General features: G+C 34.8%; 7 protein-coding genes across 13 annotated transcripts in view; 5 read left to right on the forward strand and 2 right to left on the reverse strand.

Moving 5' to 3' along the window:
- The window catches only part of LOC123016275 (L-xylulose reductase-like), a 9,755-nt gene extending 8,961 nt beyond the window's left edge, over positions 1-794 (forward strand). For both annotated transcript variants that reach the window (XM_044416570.1, XM_044416569.1), the window contains one exon: positions 347-794. In XM_044416570.1, the coding sequence (XP_044272505.1) occupies positions 347-776 (430 nt within the window). In that variant the 3' untranslated portion in view covers positions 777-794. The remainder of the gene's footprint in view (positions 1-346) is intronic.
- LOC123016274 (L-xylulose reductase-like) lies at positions 756-2,508 on the forward strand. The gene is made up of 5 exons (XM_044416568.1): positions 756-892; positions 1,605-1,685; positions 1,735-1,906; positions 1,956-2,273; positions 2,320-2,508. The coding sequence occupies exons 1-5, from the start codon at positions 841-843 to the stop codon at positions 2,429-2,431; spliced, it is 735 nt and encodes a 244-aa protein (XP_044272503.1). The 5' UTR covers positions 756-840; the 3' UTR covers positions 2,432-2,508.
- A 433-nt stretch (positions 2,509-2,941) lies between these two features.
- On the forward strand, positions 2,942-3,801 carry LOC123016362. The gene is made up of 4 exons (XM_044416714.1): positions 2,942-3,116; positions 3,165-3,390; positions 3,434-3,610; positions 3,654-3,801. Exons 1-4 carry the CDS (start codon positions 2,948-2,950, stop codon positions 3,760-3,762), a joined length of 681 nt encoding a protein of 226 aa, XP_044272649.1. The 5' UTR covers positions 2,942-2,947; the 3' UTR covers positions 3,763-3,801.
- LOC123016361 (60S ribosomal protein L38) lies at positions 3,760-4,410 on the reverse strand. 2 transcript variants are annotated; one of them, XM_044416712.1, is made up of 5 exons: positions 4,366-4,410; positions 4,173-4,202; positions 4,066-4,126; positions 3,894-4,016; positions 3,760-3,848 (listed from the first exon to the last, which is right to left on the reverse strand). In XM_044416712.1, the coding sequence occupies exons 2-5, from the start codon at positions 4,173-4,175 to the stop codon at positions 3,823-3,825; spliced, it is 213 nt and encodes a 70-aa protein (XP_044272647.1). In that variant the 5' UTR covers positions 4,176-4,202; positions 4,366-4,410; the 3' UTR covers positions 3,760-3,822. The 2 variants fall into 2 exon arrangements, with proteins under 2 accessions (XP_044272647.1, XP_044272648.1); XM_044416713.1 differs by lacking the exon at positions 4,366-4,410 and adding an exon at positions 4,263-4,364.
- Positions 4,411-4,458: 48 nt separating this feature from the next.
- LOC123016359 (lipid droplet-associated hydrolase) lies at positions 4,459-5,675 on the reverse strand. Of its 3 annotated transcripts, none has more exons than XM_044416709.1 (3): positions 5,534-5,675; positions 5,152-5,477; positions 4,459-5,106 (listed from the first exon to the last, which is right to left on the reverse strand). In XM_044416709.1, exons 2-3 carry the CDS (start codon positions 5,452-5,454, stop codon positions 4,501-4,503), a joined length of 909 nt encoding a protein of 302 aa, XP_044272644.1. In that variant the 5' UTR covers positions 5,455-5,477; positions 5,534-5,675; the 3' UTR covers positions 4,459-4,500. The 3 variants fall into 3 exon arrangements, with proteins under 3 accessions (XP_044272644.1, XP_044272646.1, XP_044272645.1); XM_044416711.1 differs by having other exon boundaries at positions 5,538-5,665; XM_044416710.1 differs by having other exon boundaries at positions 5,528-5,663.
- Positions 5,676-5,861: 186 nt separating this feature from the next.
- Positions 5,862-9,372, forward strand: LOC123003769. Of its 3 annotated transcripts, none has more exons than XM_044396753.1 (3): positions 5,862-5,910; positions 7,991-9,184; positions 9,233-9,372. In XM_044396753.1, the coding sequence occupies exons 2-3, from the start codon at positions 8,016-8,018 to the stop codon at positions 9,303-9,305; spliced, it is 1,242 nt and encodes a 413-aa protein (XP_044252688.1). In that variant the 5' UTR covers positions 5,862-5,910; positions 7,991-8,015; the 3' UTR covers positions 9,306-9,372. The 3 variants fall into 3 exon arrangements, with proteins under 3 accessions (XP_044252688.1, XP_044252687.1, XP_044252690.1); XM_044396752.1 differs by lacking the exon at positions 5,862-5,910 and adding an exon at positions 5,918-6,085; XM_044396755.1 differs by lacking the exon at positions 5,862-5,910 and adding an exon at positions 6,142-6,229.
- A 2,080-nt stretch (positions 9,373-11,452) lies between these two features.
- Positions 11,453-13,246, forward strand: part of LOC123003657 — a 10,692-nt gene continuing 8,898 nt past the window's right edge. The window contains exons 1-2 of the mRNA XM_044396572.1: positions 11,453-12,115; positions 12,161-12,369. Coding sequence (XP_044252507.1) covers positions 11,682-12,115; positions 12,161-12,369 — 643 coding nt within the window. The 5' untranslated portion in view covers positions 11,453-11,681. The remainder of the gene's footprint in view (positions 12,116-12,160; positions 12,370-13,246) is intronic.

Raw genomic sequence — 13,246 nt, forward strand, 5'->3', positions numbered from 1 at the left:
ACTGGGAATTTGAAACAATGGTCCATTTCGATTTCCACAAATGAAACACTTTTTGCCCATTATAATTTTTAAGATGCAGCAAAAATGTCGAATGTCGATGAAAAATTGAAAAATGAATCCTTTTAACTGTCAAACATGACAAGATGAGACCTAATCTCTAAATTTTATTTTTATTTTAATCTACTGATGTCGCTAGTAGAGGAACGTTTCATGGATTGCTTTCTAGGCCCGCAAATTTGATGCTTATGGAAAGGCCGTATACGCTAGTATGAATGGAGTCGGCGATGTTTTATCTTACTTGACTTCTGACACACCCTGTACATTTGATAAAATGTCCACTTTTCAGTGTTTTAGCAATTAATACAAAAGCCTTGATCAATGTCACTAGAATCGTGGTCAAGGATCTCCTAGCTAGGAAAGCCCCCGGTTCTATAGTAAATCTCTCATCTCAAGCATCACTAGCCGGTCTACTGCACCACACGGTTTACTGTGCCTCCAAGGGGGCTGTCGATGCGTTCACACGAGCCGCAGCCCTGGAACTCGGCCCCCATAATATCAGAGTCAACTGTGTGAACCCCACGGTTATTATGACCGACATGGGGCGACTGGGGTGGTCTGACCCGAAAGTGGCCCAACCCATGCTTCAAAAAATACCCCTGAGGAGGTTTGGAGAGGTTCGAGACGTCGTCGATGTGGTTTTGTTTCTCTTAAGTGATAAGGCGACTATGATTACCGGCACTTGTTTACCTATTGATGGAGGATTTGTAGCTTGTTGAATAAATATCTAAATCTAATCTCGTTTGATATTTCGAGTAGGTAGTCTTAAGTCGTGTCAAAAAGATGGAAATTAGTTTCAAGGGCAAAAGGGCTCTAGTTACTGGAGCTGGAGCTGGTGAGAAAACAAAATTTTCCATTTTGGGTCTTTAACAAGACAATCTAGTGTATTTTTGGTTTCAATGTTGGTGACAATGCTGTAAACTCACCAATTTTTGCTGACGAACATGAAAAAACTTGAGAATTTATTCACAGAATGACACGTCATTTTCCGACGCCTTCATGATTCAAAATTTCTCATCAATTGTCACCAACCGACAAAAATCCCCTAAAAAAACTGCAAAACCGGCGTTAAAAATCATTTTGTTGAAGGTAACGGGCATTTTGCTTTGGGTGCGTTAACAGTCTAGTGTATTTTTGGTTTCAATGTTGGTGACAATGCTGTAAACTCACCAATTTTTGCTGACGAACATGAAAAAACTTGAGAATTTATTCACAAAATGAAATGTCATGTTCCGACGCCTTCATGATTCAAAATTTCTCGTCAATTGTCACCAACCGACAAAAATCCCCTAAAAAACCGGCGTTAAAAATCATTTTGTTGAAGGTATCGGGCATTTTGCTTTGGGTGCGTTAACAGTCTAGTGTATTTTTGGTTCCAATGTTGGTAAACGTACCAATTTGACGAATTTTTGGTAACGAACTTGACACATGTCATTATCCAACGCCTCCATGATTGAAAATTTCTCGTTTATGTGTTACCAACTGACATAAAATCCCCTAAAAAATCGCAAAATAACAAAACCCGCGTTAAATTACTTTTGTTGAAGGTATCGGGCGTGGAATAGCCCTCAAGTTGGCCCAATGTGGGGCCACTGTTCTCGCCGTCGACTTGTCTTTGAGCTCTTTAGGTAACTGAAAACCTGAAATTAGTCAATTTTTCACATGAATTGGCTTCAGAGTCGCTGAAAAAAGAAATCCCGTCTGCTGAAATCGTCGCTGTTGACCTTTCCAATTGGAAGACGACTAGTGACACCCTGAAAAAACTCTCCCCAATTGACCTTTTGGTCAACAATGCTGGGGTTGCGTCCATTGACCCTTTGGTGGCAATCACAGAAGAACAATACGACAAGTGAGGCCCCAAACTAGCCAAACATTACCCCGATTTTGAGCCTTTTTAGATTGTTTTCTGTGAACGTAAAAGCATTGATAAATGTGACCAAAACCGTGATAAGCGACTTAATTGCCAGAAAATCGCCCGGGGCTATAGTCAACATCTCCTCCCAGGCCTCCAAAGCAGCCCTTCTGAACCACTCCCTCTACTGTGCCACCAAAGGCGCCGTTGATGCTTTCACAAGGGCTGTAGCCCTTGAATACGGCCCTAGCAATATAAGAATAAATTGCGTGAATCCCACAGTTGTTATGACTGATTTGGGTAAAAAAATCTGGAGTGATCCCAAAATGGGAGGCCCAATGTTGGCCAAAATTCCCTTGAATCGGTTTGTTCATCGCTGAAAATTACTATTTACTTAAAATTTATTCCAGGTTTGCAGAAATTGACGATGTGGTTGATTGTGTCTTGTTTTTGTTGAGTGACAAGTCGCTAATGATAACAGGGAGTTGTGTCCCTGTAGATGGGGGCTTTTTGGCATGTTAAGGGTATGCAACCAAATATACAAACGGCGATAATTTGTCCAAAAATGATTTGTGGACACATTTAACGCTGTCTCAAGATCAAAGTTGTTTCATTACTGCCTCTTCCTTCATTTTGGCCACACTCAACATGAATTTCGACAAAAGTGTCGACTGGGTATGCAACCAAACACACACTTGGCTAAAATTTGGCAATTTTTTTGGCATATTTGACCTTGTGTCAAGAGTTTTACGTCTATTATTCCGTTTTCATTACACAACTTGAATTTTGTCAAATGAGTTAAGTGTGTATGCAACCAATTGTACAGTTGCAATAATTTTGCAAAAACAAACTTTTTTGGTATATTTATTATTATTATTATGAGACTGCAACTGGGCAGTGGTGAAAACCACGCTATTTCAATATAAAAATCTTTTTATTATTGCGTTAGCCCCACTTGACCTGTGAATGGGTATGCAACCAACTATACAAAACTTGGCGGTAATGTAGCATTTTTGGCACATTTAACGCTGTCACACAATGAAACTCTTTCTATTATTGCATTTTTCCCTCGTTTTGGGCACACTTGACTTGAATTTTGCCGAATTGAAGTACCTCTCTGACCACCTCCTCCCTGAAGAGTGCCGCCGATTGGTGGCTGCCGCCCATTTCAAATCATACATGATGCCAAACGAACTATGGCAAGCCGGTAAACCCCCCAAATCCACCCCCAAGTTTCCCAATTTTCGATTTTAAGAGCAAGCGTTACCGAAGGATGAACCTTGCATCGAACTCCTCCTTCACTGGAATTCCGCCGAAGGGGAGGGTAAAGGGGACACCCATGAGAGTTTGGAGCACAGATTGAGACAAATGGGGCGCTATGATCTCGCTGATTGGTTAGGGAGGACTGTTTTTCACCAATTGGGTGAAGACTTAGAGAGGAGTTTGAAGGAAGGTGTGGGGGATTACAAGAATGAAACAACGTGATTTATTTTGGGGGATTTATTCACCATCTAATTTGTTTAGTACCCCAGATAACATTTCAATGCCGACCCTGGTCCCAATTATTGAATATAGTGACCCCACTGAGTGGGGCCCTGGCGACACCATCTGCTTAGTGTTAGTTGCTGGTTTAATTATTGCTATTTTTGGGGTCTGTTGTTTCGCAATGTGCTTGAAAATTTCTGACAAATTTAAAAACAGGTAATTATTTTCATTTCCAAACATAAGTTGAAAAAAGTTTCAGAAATAAGAGCAAACCTAAACATTATGAATATGAATTGATGGAAACTGACGTGTCTTATTCCGACTCTGAAGACAAGTTTGATATTCGTCAATACGAAACGTCGATGTAAATAAAAATCAAAACTTTTGTTTATTTATTTATATTTAAGTTACAAAAGTTAAAAGTAATTTCATTTCACTTCTTTCACTTGGAGACCTGAAAATTGGAATCATGAACTGTGAAACTGAAAAATTGACAAACCTGGGGGAAGCGACTGTTTCAATTTTTCGGCCTTCTCCTTGTCAGTGATCACCAAAGTGTAAAGGAATCTTGAACAACGTACTTTAAACTTGGTGTTTTCCGGGTTTTTCTTAATTTTCACAGCTACAACACAAGTAATTAAAATTGGGGAAAATTCGTGAAATGGACTCACATTTAGCATCCTTTCTCCTCGCCGTGAGAAGGAATTGTTTGATTTCATGAAGTTCACGTGGCTACAATTACAAGTTAAATTTTATTAAAAAACTGGTTAAAACTTACCATTTTTGTGTGAGCAAGGTCTGACCTAACCTAAAAAAACAAACACAAACATTACTCCAAAAAAATGACTAAAAAAACGAAAATCATTACACAATGAGCTAAAACCACGACTTTGCAATGGAAAATTAACAAAAAAGTTGTAATTAAAGCAAGGATGAATGAAATAATCGCAAATTAAAAAATTAACTCTCACCTTCTGTCAACACTTTTACGAGAAGAGTTATTGGCAGGATTGAAGTTACCAAAAAAGTAACTAAACTCGAGGCGCGTAATTTAAACATGAAACTCAACCAAAACCATTTATTTAGTAAAAAATACATAACAAAAATCAATTAGCTACAATCCAATCAGCCACAATACTACCAACCTCGCGACTTTGCTTTAGCACAAAAGTGTGGTCAAATTGACTCATTTCGGTGTTGGCTTCAGGAATATCCTTTTTTAAACTGTCACGGTATGCAGGAGGGGCCCACCCGTCTTTATGTCCATATAAAAACTTGATTTTGTTGCAATTTTCCTTAATAAGTGAAGCATTGCGTTCTTTGACAAACTCGAGTTCTTCATAGGCCAGAAAAAAGACTTTTTGCAAAATACTTGGTTCAACTAATTGAACCAAAACTCTGAAGTGCATTTTCGGTATACTATTTATCTCCATGTAAATATACATTAAAAAGTTGGACAAAATCGAGGGCAAGAGTGTGTAAATCCATGACAGGAAAACAATCAACCAAATGAACGGTTTTACGAAATTTAAAAATTTCCCGTTTGCGGTCTCTGCCATGTATTCAAACGTGGGAAACAATAATTTAACATCGACGACTTTTTCCCTCACTAATTCTTCTTTCAATAGTTCCAAAATCATGTAAGAGCCAATTGAGTGCCCCACTAGGTGGAGTCTCGCACCTTCGGGGACATATTTCTTGATAAAATCAAGCTAAAAAACACAATTAATGTAACAATAACGTGAAAAAAACCAAACCTTGTGTTCCACTTGTCCCCTCAACCCAAACAGCCCCTCATTCCCTTTCAAACGTTGTATTGAAAAAAGTGGATTCTTCTTTGGTATTTCATGCCCCGCATGGGCCACACACCACACAGGAAACCCCGTTTTCTCATTCAAAGTGTGCATAAACATCTTGTAAAACCCAGTCAAGCCGGGATTCCCCGGAATGACCAAAACAATGTCTTTGGGCTCTGATGGCTTAAACGACTCTTCCACCCACTTTCCATAAGTTAAAACGTTGGTTTTAACTCCGTTTATTTCAAGAAAGGCTTGCTGCATTTTCAATTGTCACGTAATAAACACTGAAAACAATTCGTTTAAATTGGTACAAAGTTTAAGTTTTTTTTTTAACCTTTACCTACTGTGGTGGATAAGCGAATTAATGAAACTGTTTTTACTCATTTATAACTAAACAACATTTAGATAATGTCTGGAATTGTTGTAAAACAAGGTTTTTACGCTTTTTGAGTTGGAGTCATTAAAGGTCGAGGTCAATTGAGTTTGCGGCCGAATGGTTTTTAGCTCGAAAGTGTATAATTGTTTGTTTAACTAATTTTTTGCCTGTGACAAGAATTAAATAGTAAATAAGTTGTTTGTATATTTTTTGTTTAAAATTAAATAAATTAGCTTTGCGATTTGTATAATGTGTTGCCTAACTTTAAACGTAAACGCCAAAAAGCGTCCTCATTGGTCATTTCATGAGGCTTTGGTTTTCTTCACTGGACATTTGTAAAGGTAAGAAACCAAATTGTAAGCAAAAATTAACCTTATTTGTAGTGTTTGAGACTAACACATGTGCAATAAATGTACTTTTCTGTCATAATTTAATTAAATTGTACGTTAGTGGTGTAACAAATATAATGATGGAGGCAGAAAGTGTTGTTATGAGTCGTTGCGATGACACCCCAAGGTAAATTCTTTAACAAGTGCAGAAAGTAACCTATTTTGTAACTACTTAATCTGATAATTTATTTAAAATATATTATTATTGTCAAATTGTGTGGTGCGTTGTTTCGGAATAGTTTCCAACTTAATCAAGAATCGAGTTATTTGAGTATGTGATAAAAAAGCTATGTGTTGTCTGTGATTGGGATTTGAATCATATTTTGTGCTATTTTAGTTTTTGGACGTCTCATTCTGAGAATATTAGATCTGTTACCAAATTGTTAACACCCTGTGTTGTATTTGTGTGTATACAGGGTGCACTAGAACTCGAATTTTCAAGTAATCTAAGATACAAGGAACATGAAAAAAATGTTTAAAAATTCTATCTGTCAAAAAAATTTGACATTTGACATTTTTTATATCTATCTATCTGTATTGTATTTGTGTGTATGTACCGCAAAATGCAACTAATATCTAGCTACATAGTTAATTTTTTTTATAAACAATTGTCAAGTGTTTCCAAGTTGGTAGAAGCGTTTTATGGTGAATTTCACACATTAAGATTGTCAGCATTGTGGTTCTCAATGACATTTATTATCGTACCAACAAGAAATTACTCCCTAGGATTTAGGGATGTTTGAGAATAGGTTGCCATGAATTTGGTTAGGTTGGTTGTAGTTGTTTATCAAAAATTTTGGTTAAGTCACCTGTCAGCTTGTATAGTTGACAGGAAACGTCAACCGTTAACAACAAGGGGTAACTAACCCTAGACATTCAAAATTACTTCTGAAAATTCTAGTTACAAACAACATGAAAAACGTAATTTTCCTAAAAATTCAAATCCTAGGTGGTAATTACTTGTTGACAAATCTTTATTTAGTCGATATGTAAACAATTTCTTTATTTTTTAGGTATTTTCTTAGATATTCTCTACATGTTAAAATTACAGATTTCTTTTTTTTTAAGTTTTTGTTGTTTGTTCTTTTTCTTTTTTATAAAAATTATGATTTTTACAGGAATCGGGCGCGAAATTGTTCTGCAATTGGCCAAATGTGGGGCCCTCGTAGTGGCAATTGCGCGCACCCAATCCCAGTTACAAACCCTAAATCAGGAAAATCCCCTAATTGAGACAATTTATCTGTCAGTTTGTATAGATTCTTTGATAGTTGACAGAATACATAAACCAACCTTAGGCATTCAAAATTACTTCTTTACAAACATGACAAACGTAATATTCCTAAAAGTTTTAATCCTAGGTGGTAATTCCTTATTAATCTGTCAACAAGGATTGTTGTTTGCAACTAGAATTTTCAGAAGTAATTTTGAATGCTTAGGGTTGGTTACTCCTTGAGGTTGACGTTTTCTGTCAAAAGCTGACAGGTGACAACCTAAATTTTGACACTAGTTACGATATCTTTTGTCACCAAAAACTAACCTAACCATTTATGGCAACCTATTCACGAATATCCCTAAATCCTAGGGAATAATTTCGGTAAAATGGAGACACAGTTGGTCCATATGTGATTTTATTTACGTAGATAAAATTTATTAGATAACAAATCTACTATTTTGAGTATAGTTTTTAAATGCTTGTGTTAATTTGATGTATGTTATTGATTGATTTAGGGAATTTTGATTGTAACACTTCCGTGTTAAATTTCAAACCAAGTATTACGAGAATGTGACGAGATAAACAGTAAACACGATTGATAATTTTTTTATCGCATTGAGTATTTTGTAATTGCTGAAGTATTTATTTCTGTTTGTAATTTTAAAGTATTTTATTTCTTATATTCGTATCTGATGTTTACTTATCTTATCGGAAACTAAACTTTATTGCTATCAATGTTATATTATGTTATGGAAATGGGGTAAATTTGTGTATTTAGAATTCACGCTTTGTTGGTTTGAATTTTATATTTCTTTCCAGAAATGTAAATCTGGATCCAGTCCTCATGGATATAGAAAAATTCATGCTCGAAACCGAGAACATAACAAACAAACCAATAAAAAACATCACTAAAGGTTACGAGAGTGCGGAGGAAATAATAAAAGTCCTTGAACACGAAAATAAAGAAGGTTCACTTAAAATGTTTATATGTAAAAACCACTGTCATGAATCCAATGAGTTCCACTTGCCGCCCAAAAAGCGCAAAATTGAAGAAAAAAAAGAACACAAAGAGATGAAAAAACGCTTAAAAAAGAACGTAAAAATGTGCCTAATCAAATGTTTGAAGGAAATAAAATACCACGAAACGAAAAAAATTACGAGGTTGAGACGACGCCGTCCCCGAGTCGATTTTTCCCCCGATGAATGTCAAAATCAAGCAACGGTAACAAAAGCACAATTGCGAAACGATTCAAAAACGATTTGTGTTATAAAACAAGAAAATCAAGAAATCGTTGATTTAACCACCGAGAAAGACTCGTGTTTTATGAAAGTAAATTTTGCTTTGCTAAAAGAGATCTACAACCCTGAATTCAATTGCGAGATAATTGAACCTTGGGAGATTGCCACTTGTGGGGTTAGTGAACCACCCCGTGCCCATGTTTACACCCACGATGTGCACACTTTCGCAAACAAAACCATCGACTTGTCTTCAGATAACGAAGACAATGACTTTGTTATTTCAAGTGCGAAAGAATGTGCTAATAAGATCCTCCCTCTAGTCTACAGGTTCCATGTCAACCTCTCCATGGAGAACCTCCTCCACAATATGCAAAGTCGGGAGGATGATGAGGATTATGATAAAGTTACCTTCAAGTTCCTGGCCAAAATGGCATCCATAGTGGGGCACAAACTCGCCAAAATTCTCTCACAAATCCATGTCAAAAATTTGGACTTTGAGAGGTTCTTGGAGATTCTCGTGTGGAAGTTGGGGGAGAAGTACCAGAAGTCGGTTGATACGAAGAAGGTTCTCTTGTATTTGCACTTAATGTTGAGCCAGAATGAGGATTGTTGCACAGGGGGCGCAGCGTTGAAGCTCCTCAAGCAAATCAGTAATTATCAAAATGTTGGTTGTGAGGAGTTTGAGGTTGTTTTCACCAAAGAACAACTGAATGAACTTCAGTGGCAGATTGTGAAGTACCATGAGATTGTGGCACGACAGGAAGAGCTCCTGGGGTTTGTATTCAACTCAAAGTCATTTTTTTTTCTCATATTTGTGTTTAGTTTTCTAGTCGATGAAGAATGCAACTCGAGTCAGAAATTAAGTGATATTTCAGTTATAGATCTTTCAGATTAGTATTAATGTTTTGTATTATCAAAGTTTAAATTGTGTTATTTTTTACAATAAAGGTGTTATTTTTGAATTGATGTTTATTGTTGCAAGTCTGTCAAAAAAAAAAAAAAAAATTTATTTTAAAGTTGAAGTGGTCGATTTTTGGCCTTATTTTTAACTCAAGAACTATTCATCGTAGAGTATTTTAACTTGTTGCTTCGTAATTTTACATCTAGAAAATCATATTGCAGGTGAATTGACTATTTTTACAATTTTACTACCGCTCACTTTCAAAAAATTCAAAATTTTTGAAACTTGACCCAATGGCGTGTTATGCACTTTTTTGAGTCTTTAAGACCTCTAGAAATGTAAAAAACGTTATATGAACGAATTTCAAGGTTGAAAATTTTTTGATTTTTGTCGAGATTTTGGTGGATTTTTGGCACCCGGAGCGGTCTATTGCCAATAACTCCGGACTTATTGGTGATAACCTCTTATTTTTGGTACCGTTGGAAAGAAAATTTAATTTTCTATCATATACAAGAAAGGCCAGTGTTCTACGATAAATAGTTATCGAGAAAATTTCTGATAAAGTTAAAAGTTTCAAAAATATAAATCTGACTAAAAGTATTACGAATTTTGCAGTTTTTTTGACGCCAATCGATTCCCCAGAACATTTCACATCAGTTTAAGTCAAAATATTATATCACTGTGTAAAATAAAATTAATTTTTCTATTTATATCTTCTTCTCATTTAATTGGTGAGCAAATCAGCTATAGTTAAACACAAATTACTTTTGAATTTTGAAAAATCAAGTGTCTTTAAAATTTTCTAAAAAAACCCTAGTTTTTATTATTATGTTATGCGAGAAAAATTTTATAAGGAAAGTGGTTTAGAATCAACATCTAAGCCTCTATACCAAATTTCAAAATCATGGGCCAACTAAGATTTTTCATTTTTATCCAAAATAGTTCAGATACGTCAAAAATTGAGAAGTCAAAATTTTACCTTCACTTTATATTTCATTTTACTTTTATTTAAATTATTAGTAATAATAATAACTAATTAATAAAAAAAATATTTCTTTATTTCTATTATCAAAACTTATCTTTTGTTTATATTTTCTTGTAACTTACCTTTTGTTTACTTGTACATTATTAACTTTATTACACTATTATCACTTTTGTAGATATCTGTTTTGAAGTTCGCGCTCTTATACGCTCGCCCTCTTTTGACATTTATTTGAATTATATTTGAATTTGAGAAAAATTACAAGTGATTCAATTTTTTTCGATTTTTGTGGTAATTTTGGGCGATTTTTAGTTTATTGCTAATAACGGCGGAATTATTGATGCTAGTCCTTTTTGTTTGGTATCGTCGAAAAGCAAATTTATTTTTTTATTATACAATAAAAAGATAACTGTCCTACTTTAGATACTTATTGAGAAAATTGCTGATAAAGTCAAAAATATCGAGACTATAAATTTGATTGTAACTTAAAAACTYTTACAAATTTTGCAGTTTTCTTGACGCCAATCGATTCCCCAGAACATTTTACATAAGTTTAAGTCAAAATATTATATCATTGAGGTACAGTTTTGCTGCAATTTACAAAATAAAAAAAACTAAAAATTTGTTAACACCCCCCCTTTAAAATTTATTGTTTTCTAACATGTCTTAGTTTCGATAATATTCAAATAAGGGTGATTTTGGGTCAAAATCGGATATAATTGTTATGCTTCTAGCCTTATTCTTAACTTTATTTCTCAATATCTCAAAAACTATGCGTCGTAGAGTATTTTAACTTGTAGCATCGTGTTCAGCACGTGATTTTTTATATTTTATTTRAAGCTTTTTTACGACTTTTAGTGATTTGACTATTTTTAGGATTTTATTACCGCTCACTTTCAGAAACTCAAAAAATTTGAAAATTTTTAAACTTGATTCAATGGCGTTTTATGCACTTTTTAAGGCCTCTAGAAATGTAAAAAACGTACTATGGAAGAATTTTAAGGTTGACAATTTTTTTGATTTTGTCGCGATTTTGTTCGATTTTTGGCACCCGGAGCGGTCTATTGCCAATAACTCCGGACTTATTGGTGYTAACCTCTTATGTTTGGTACCGTTGCAAAGCAAATTTAATTTTTTATCATTGATAAAAAAATGATTGTCCTACGTTAAATAGTTATCGAGAAATTTGATGATAAAGCCAAAAACATCAAAAATTTTGCAGTTTTCCAATCGATTTCTCGGAACATTTTACACATGTATGCAAATTTGAAGTCCAAATTGCCTCAATTAGAAAATCAAAAAGGTAAAAATTCGTGAATCATTATTATGACAGTTGACAGTTTCGGCAAAATGGCCCAAGGCCTAAAAAATTTCCGTGTCTCTTGACCATGGCTCTCCACAATTCGGGGCTTTCCCTCATGTCGGGGAAGCCCAACTTGAGTATCAAAGCATCGGTGATCGAAGAGCAGATCCAGAGCGTGTTTGCCCGGGACTCAATCTCAGGTCACGGCAGAGGGCGAAAACCGACGTTCAACATCCGAAAATTCCTGCGAAAATCCCAGAGACAACTCAAAACCGTCCAAATCGAGTCCCTCAAAAACCAGCTGATTGAGTGTTGTCTCACGCACATCCAGGACTCGTATCGCGTCCACTTGAACCGCCTCAAAGGCCTCAAAATCCTCGAAACCTTCATCCACTTTGTCCACATTACGAAGATCGGTTCCGAGTTGGCCACGCACATGGTGTGGGCTTGTCTCAGCTGCATCCACCATTTTCTGCTGAGACTCAAGTCGGAAGGGGGCCTCATGCAGTGGCTTCGAAGGCAAAACACACTATTTCCAGTTTTACTCTTCTAACAACTTTGTAGGAAACAGGCACGCAAGTCGATTCGAGTCTTTGATAGTTTAATGACCTTCCTCATACCCACGTACTACGTCGTGGTTTTTTCAGCGGTTATAACCTTCTTTGAGGAGGCCAACATCTGGGATATTGAGTACTTTTGCTCCAATTTACTGGAAAGGCTGTTTTTAGTCGTCGACGAGAAGCGCAAAACTGATTCCATGCTCGAGATTATTTGTAAGTCCAATTGTTAGACAAAGAAAGTTGTTTGACAAAGATAGAGATATTACAGTCACGTGAGGTTTCTTTGATTTCATACAGGAACAGGAAAAAATGTTTAAAAAATTCTATCTGTCAAAAAATTTTGACATTTGACATGTCTATTTAATAATAAAGATAATCTTGTATATGTTTTTTTTAATTATTTAGTAAAGGTACGAAAATTTTGCCAATAAAAGCCACAAATAACATTAAAAAAAAACAATCAAAATTTTAACTCTCATAATTTAGAATTTTTTAAATATTTTTTCTGTTTCTGGTCCACCCTGTATATCAAAAACTGGACTTTCAGTAGCGATATAATCAATTTTTTAACTACTAGCACATTTATTACCTGGAAATATGATTTGTTCATTTTTTAGTAATTTCTCTTTTTTATATTTTTTGAGACAGCAAAGACATAACTATTTTTATGTGTGCTTCAATCTGCAGATTTTTTTTCTTTCTTTTTACAAAAAAATTGTGTACAAAATCGTAATTAAATTATTTAATTTTGAAATTTCCACACAGTCTTGTACTAGAAATTTGGAATTAAATTAAAAAACTGGTTAAAAATTAATAAAATATACAAAGAGAATTTATGTTGTAAGCACGAAATAATACATAACATAATGAAAAAAATAATGTTTTGGTAAGAAAATTGTTAGTTTATGAAACATAAATTTCGAAAAAAAATTATTGCCGCCCTGAAATAATTTTCAGCGCCCAAACATGTTTAAATTAGACCTCTGAAAGTGTTTTTCAAGTTCAAGTGTGTTACTCGAAAAAGGTAATACAGGGTGTTGAAAAAAGATTGTAAATTATAAATAACTTATTTTTTTAATAAGATAGAAAA

This window comes from Tribolium madens, unplaced genomic scaffold (genome assembly GCF_015345945.1).
Source record: "Tribolium madens isolate multiple individuals breed KSU strain unplaced genomic scaffold, Tmad_KSU_1.1 Scaffold_1;HRSCAF=32;Tcas5.2_LG8, whole genome shotgun sequence".
In the NCBI taxonomy this organism is placed as follows: Eukaryota; Metazoa; Arthropoda; class Insecta; order Coleoptera; family Tenebrionidae; genus Tribolium; species Tribolium madens.

Excerpts from the sequence above, each read along its gene's own strand:
- LOC123016274 (XM_044416568.1), top strand. The coding sequence starts at position 841 with ATGGAAATTAGTTTCAAGGGCAAAAGGGCTCTAGTTACTGGAGCTGGA. Across the intron at positions 1,686-1,734 it reads CTTGTCTTTGAGCTCTTTAG|AGTCGCTGAAAAAAGAAATC; the intron begins GTAACTGAAAAC and ends AATTGGCTTCAG. Across the intron at positions 1,907-1,955 it reads ACAGAAGAACAATACGACAA|ATTGTTTTCTGTGAACGTAA; the intron begins GTGAGGCCCCAA and ends GAGCCTTTTTAG.
- LOC123016362 (XM_044416714.1), top strand. The coding sequence starts at position 2,948 with ATGAAACTCTTTCTATTATTGCATTTTTCCCTCGTTTTGGGCACACTT. Across the intron at positions 3,117-3,164 it reads AAACGAACTATGGCAAGCCG|AGCAAGCGTTACCGAAGGAT; the intron begins GTAAACCCCCCA and ends TTCGATTTTAAG. Across the intron at positions 3,611-3,653 it reads TCTGACAAATTTAAAAACAG|AAATAAGAGCAAACCTAAAC; the intron begins GTAATTATTTTC and ends AAAAAGTTTCAG.
- LOC123016361 (XM_044416712.1), bottom strand. Across the intron at positions 4,017-4,065 it reads GAGGAGAAAGGATGCTAAAT|CTGTGAAAATTAAGAAAAAC; the intron begins GTGAGTCCATTT and ends CTTGTGTTGTAG. Across the intron at positions 3,849-3,893 it reads GAAACAGTCGCTTCCCCCAG|GTCTCCAAGTGAAAGAAGTG; the intron begins GTTTGTCAATTT and ends TCCAATTTTCAG.
- LOC123016359 (XM_044416709.1), bottom strand. The coding sequence starts at position 5,454 with ATGCAGCAAGCCTTTCTTGAAATAAACGGAGTTAAAACCAACGTTTTA. Across the intron at positions 5,107-5,151 it reads GGGGACAAGTGGAACACAAG|CTTGATTTTATCAAGAAATA; the intron begins GTTTGGTTTTTT and ends TGTGTTTTTTAG.
- LOC123003769 (XM_044396752.1), top strand. The coding sequence starts at position 6,036 with ATGATGGAGGCAGAAAGTGTTGTTATGAGTCGTTGCGATGACACCCCA. Across the intron at positions 6,086-7,990 it reads CGTTGCGATGACACCCCAAG|AAATGTAAATCTGGATCCAG; the intron begins GTAAATTCTTTA and ends ATTTCTTTCCAG. Across the intron at positions 9,185-9,232 it reads CGACAGGAAGAGCTCCTGGG|TTTTCTAGTCGATGAAGAAT; the intron begins GTTTGTATTCAA and ends ATTTGTGTTTAG.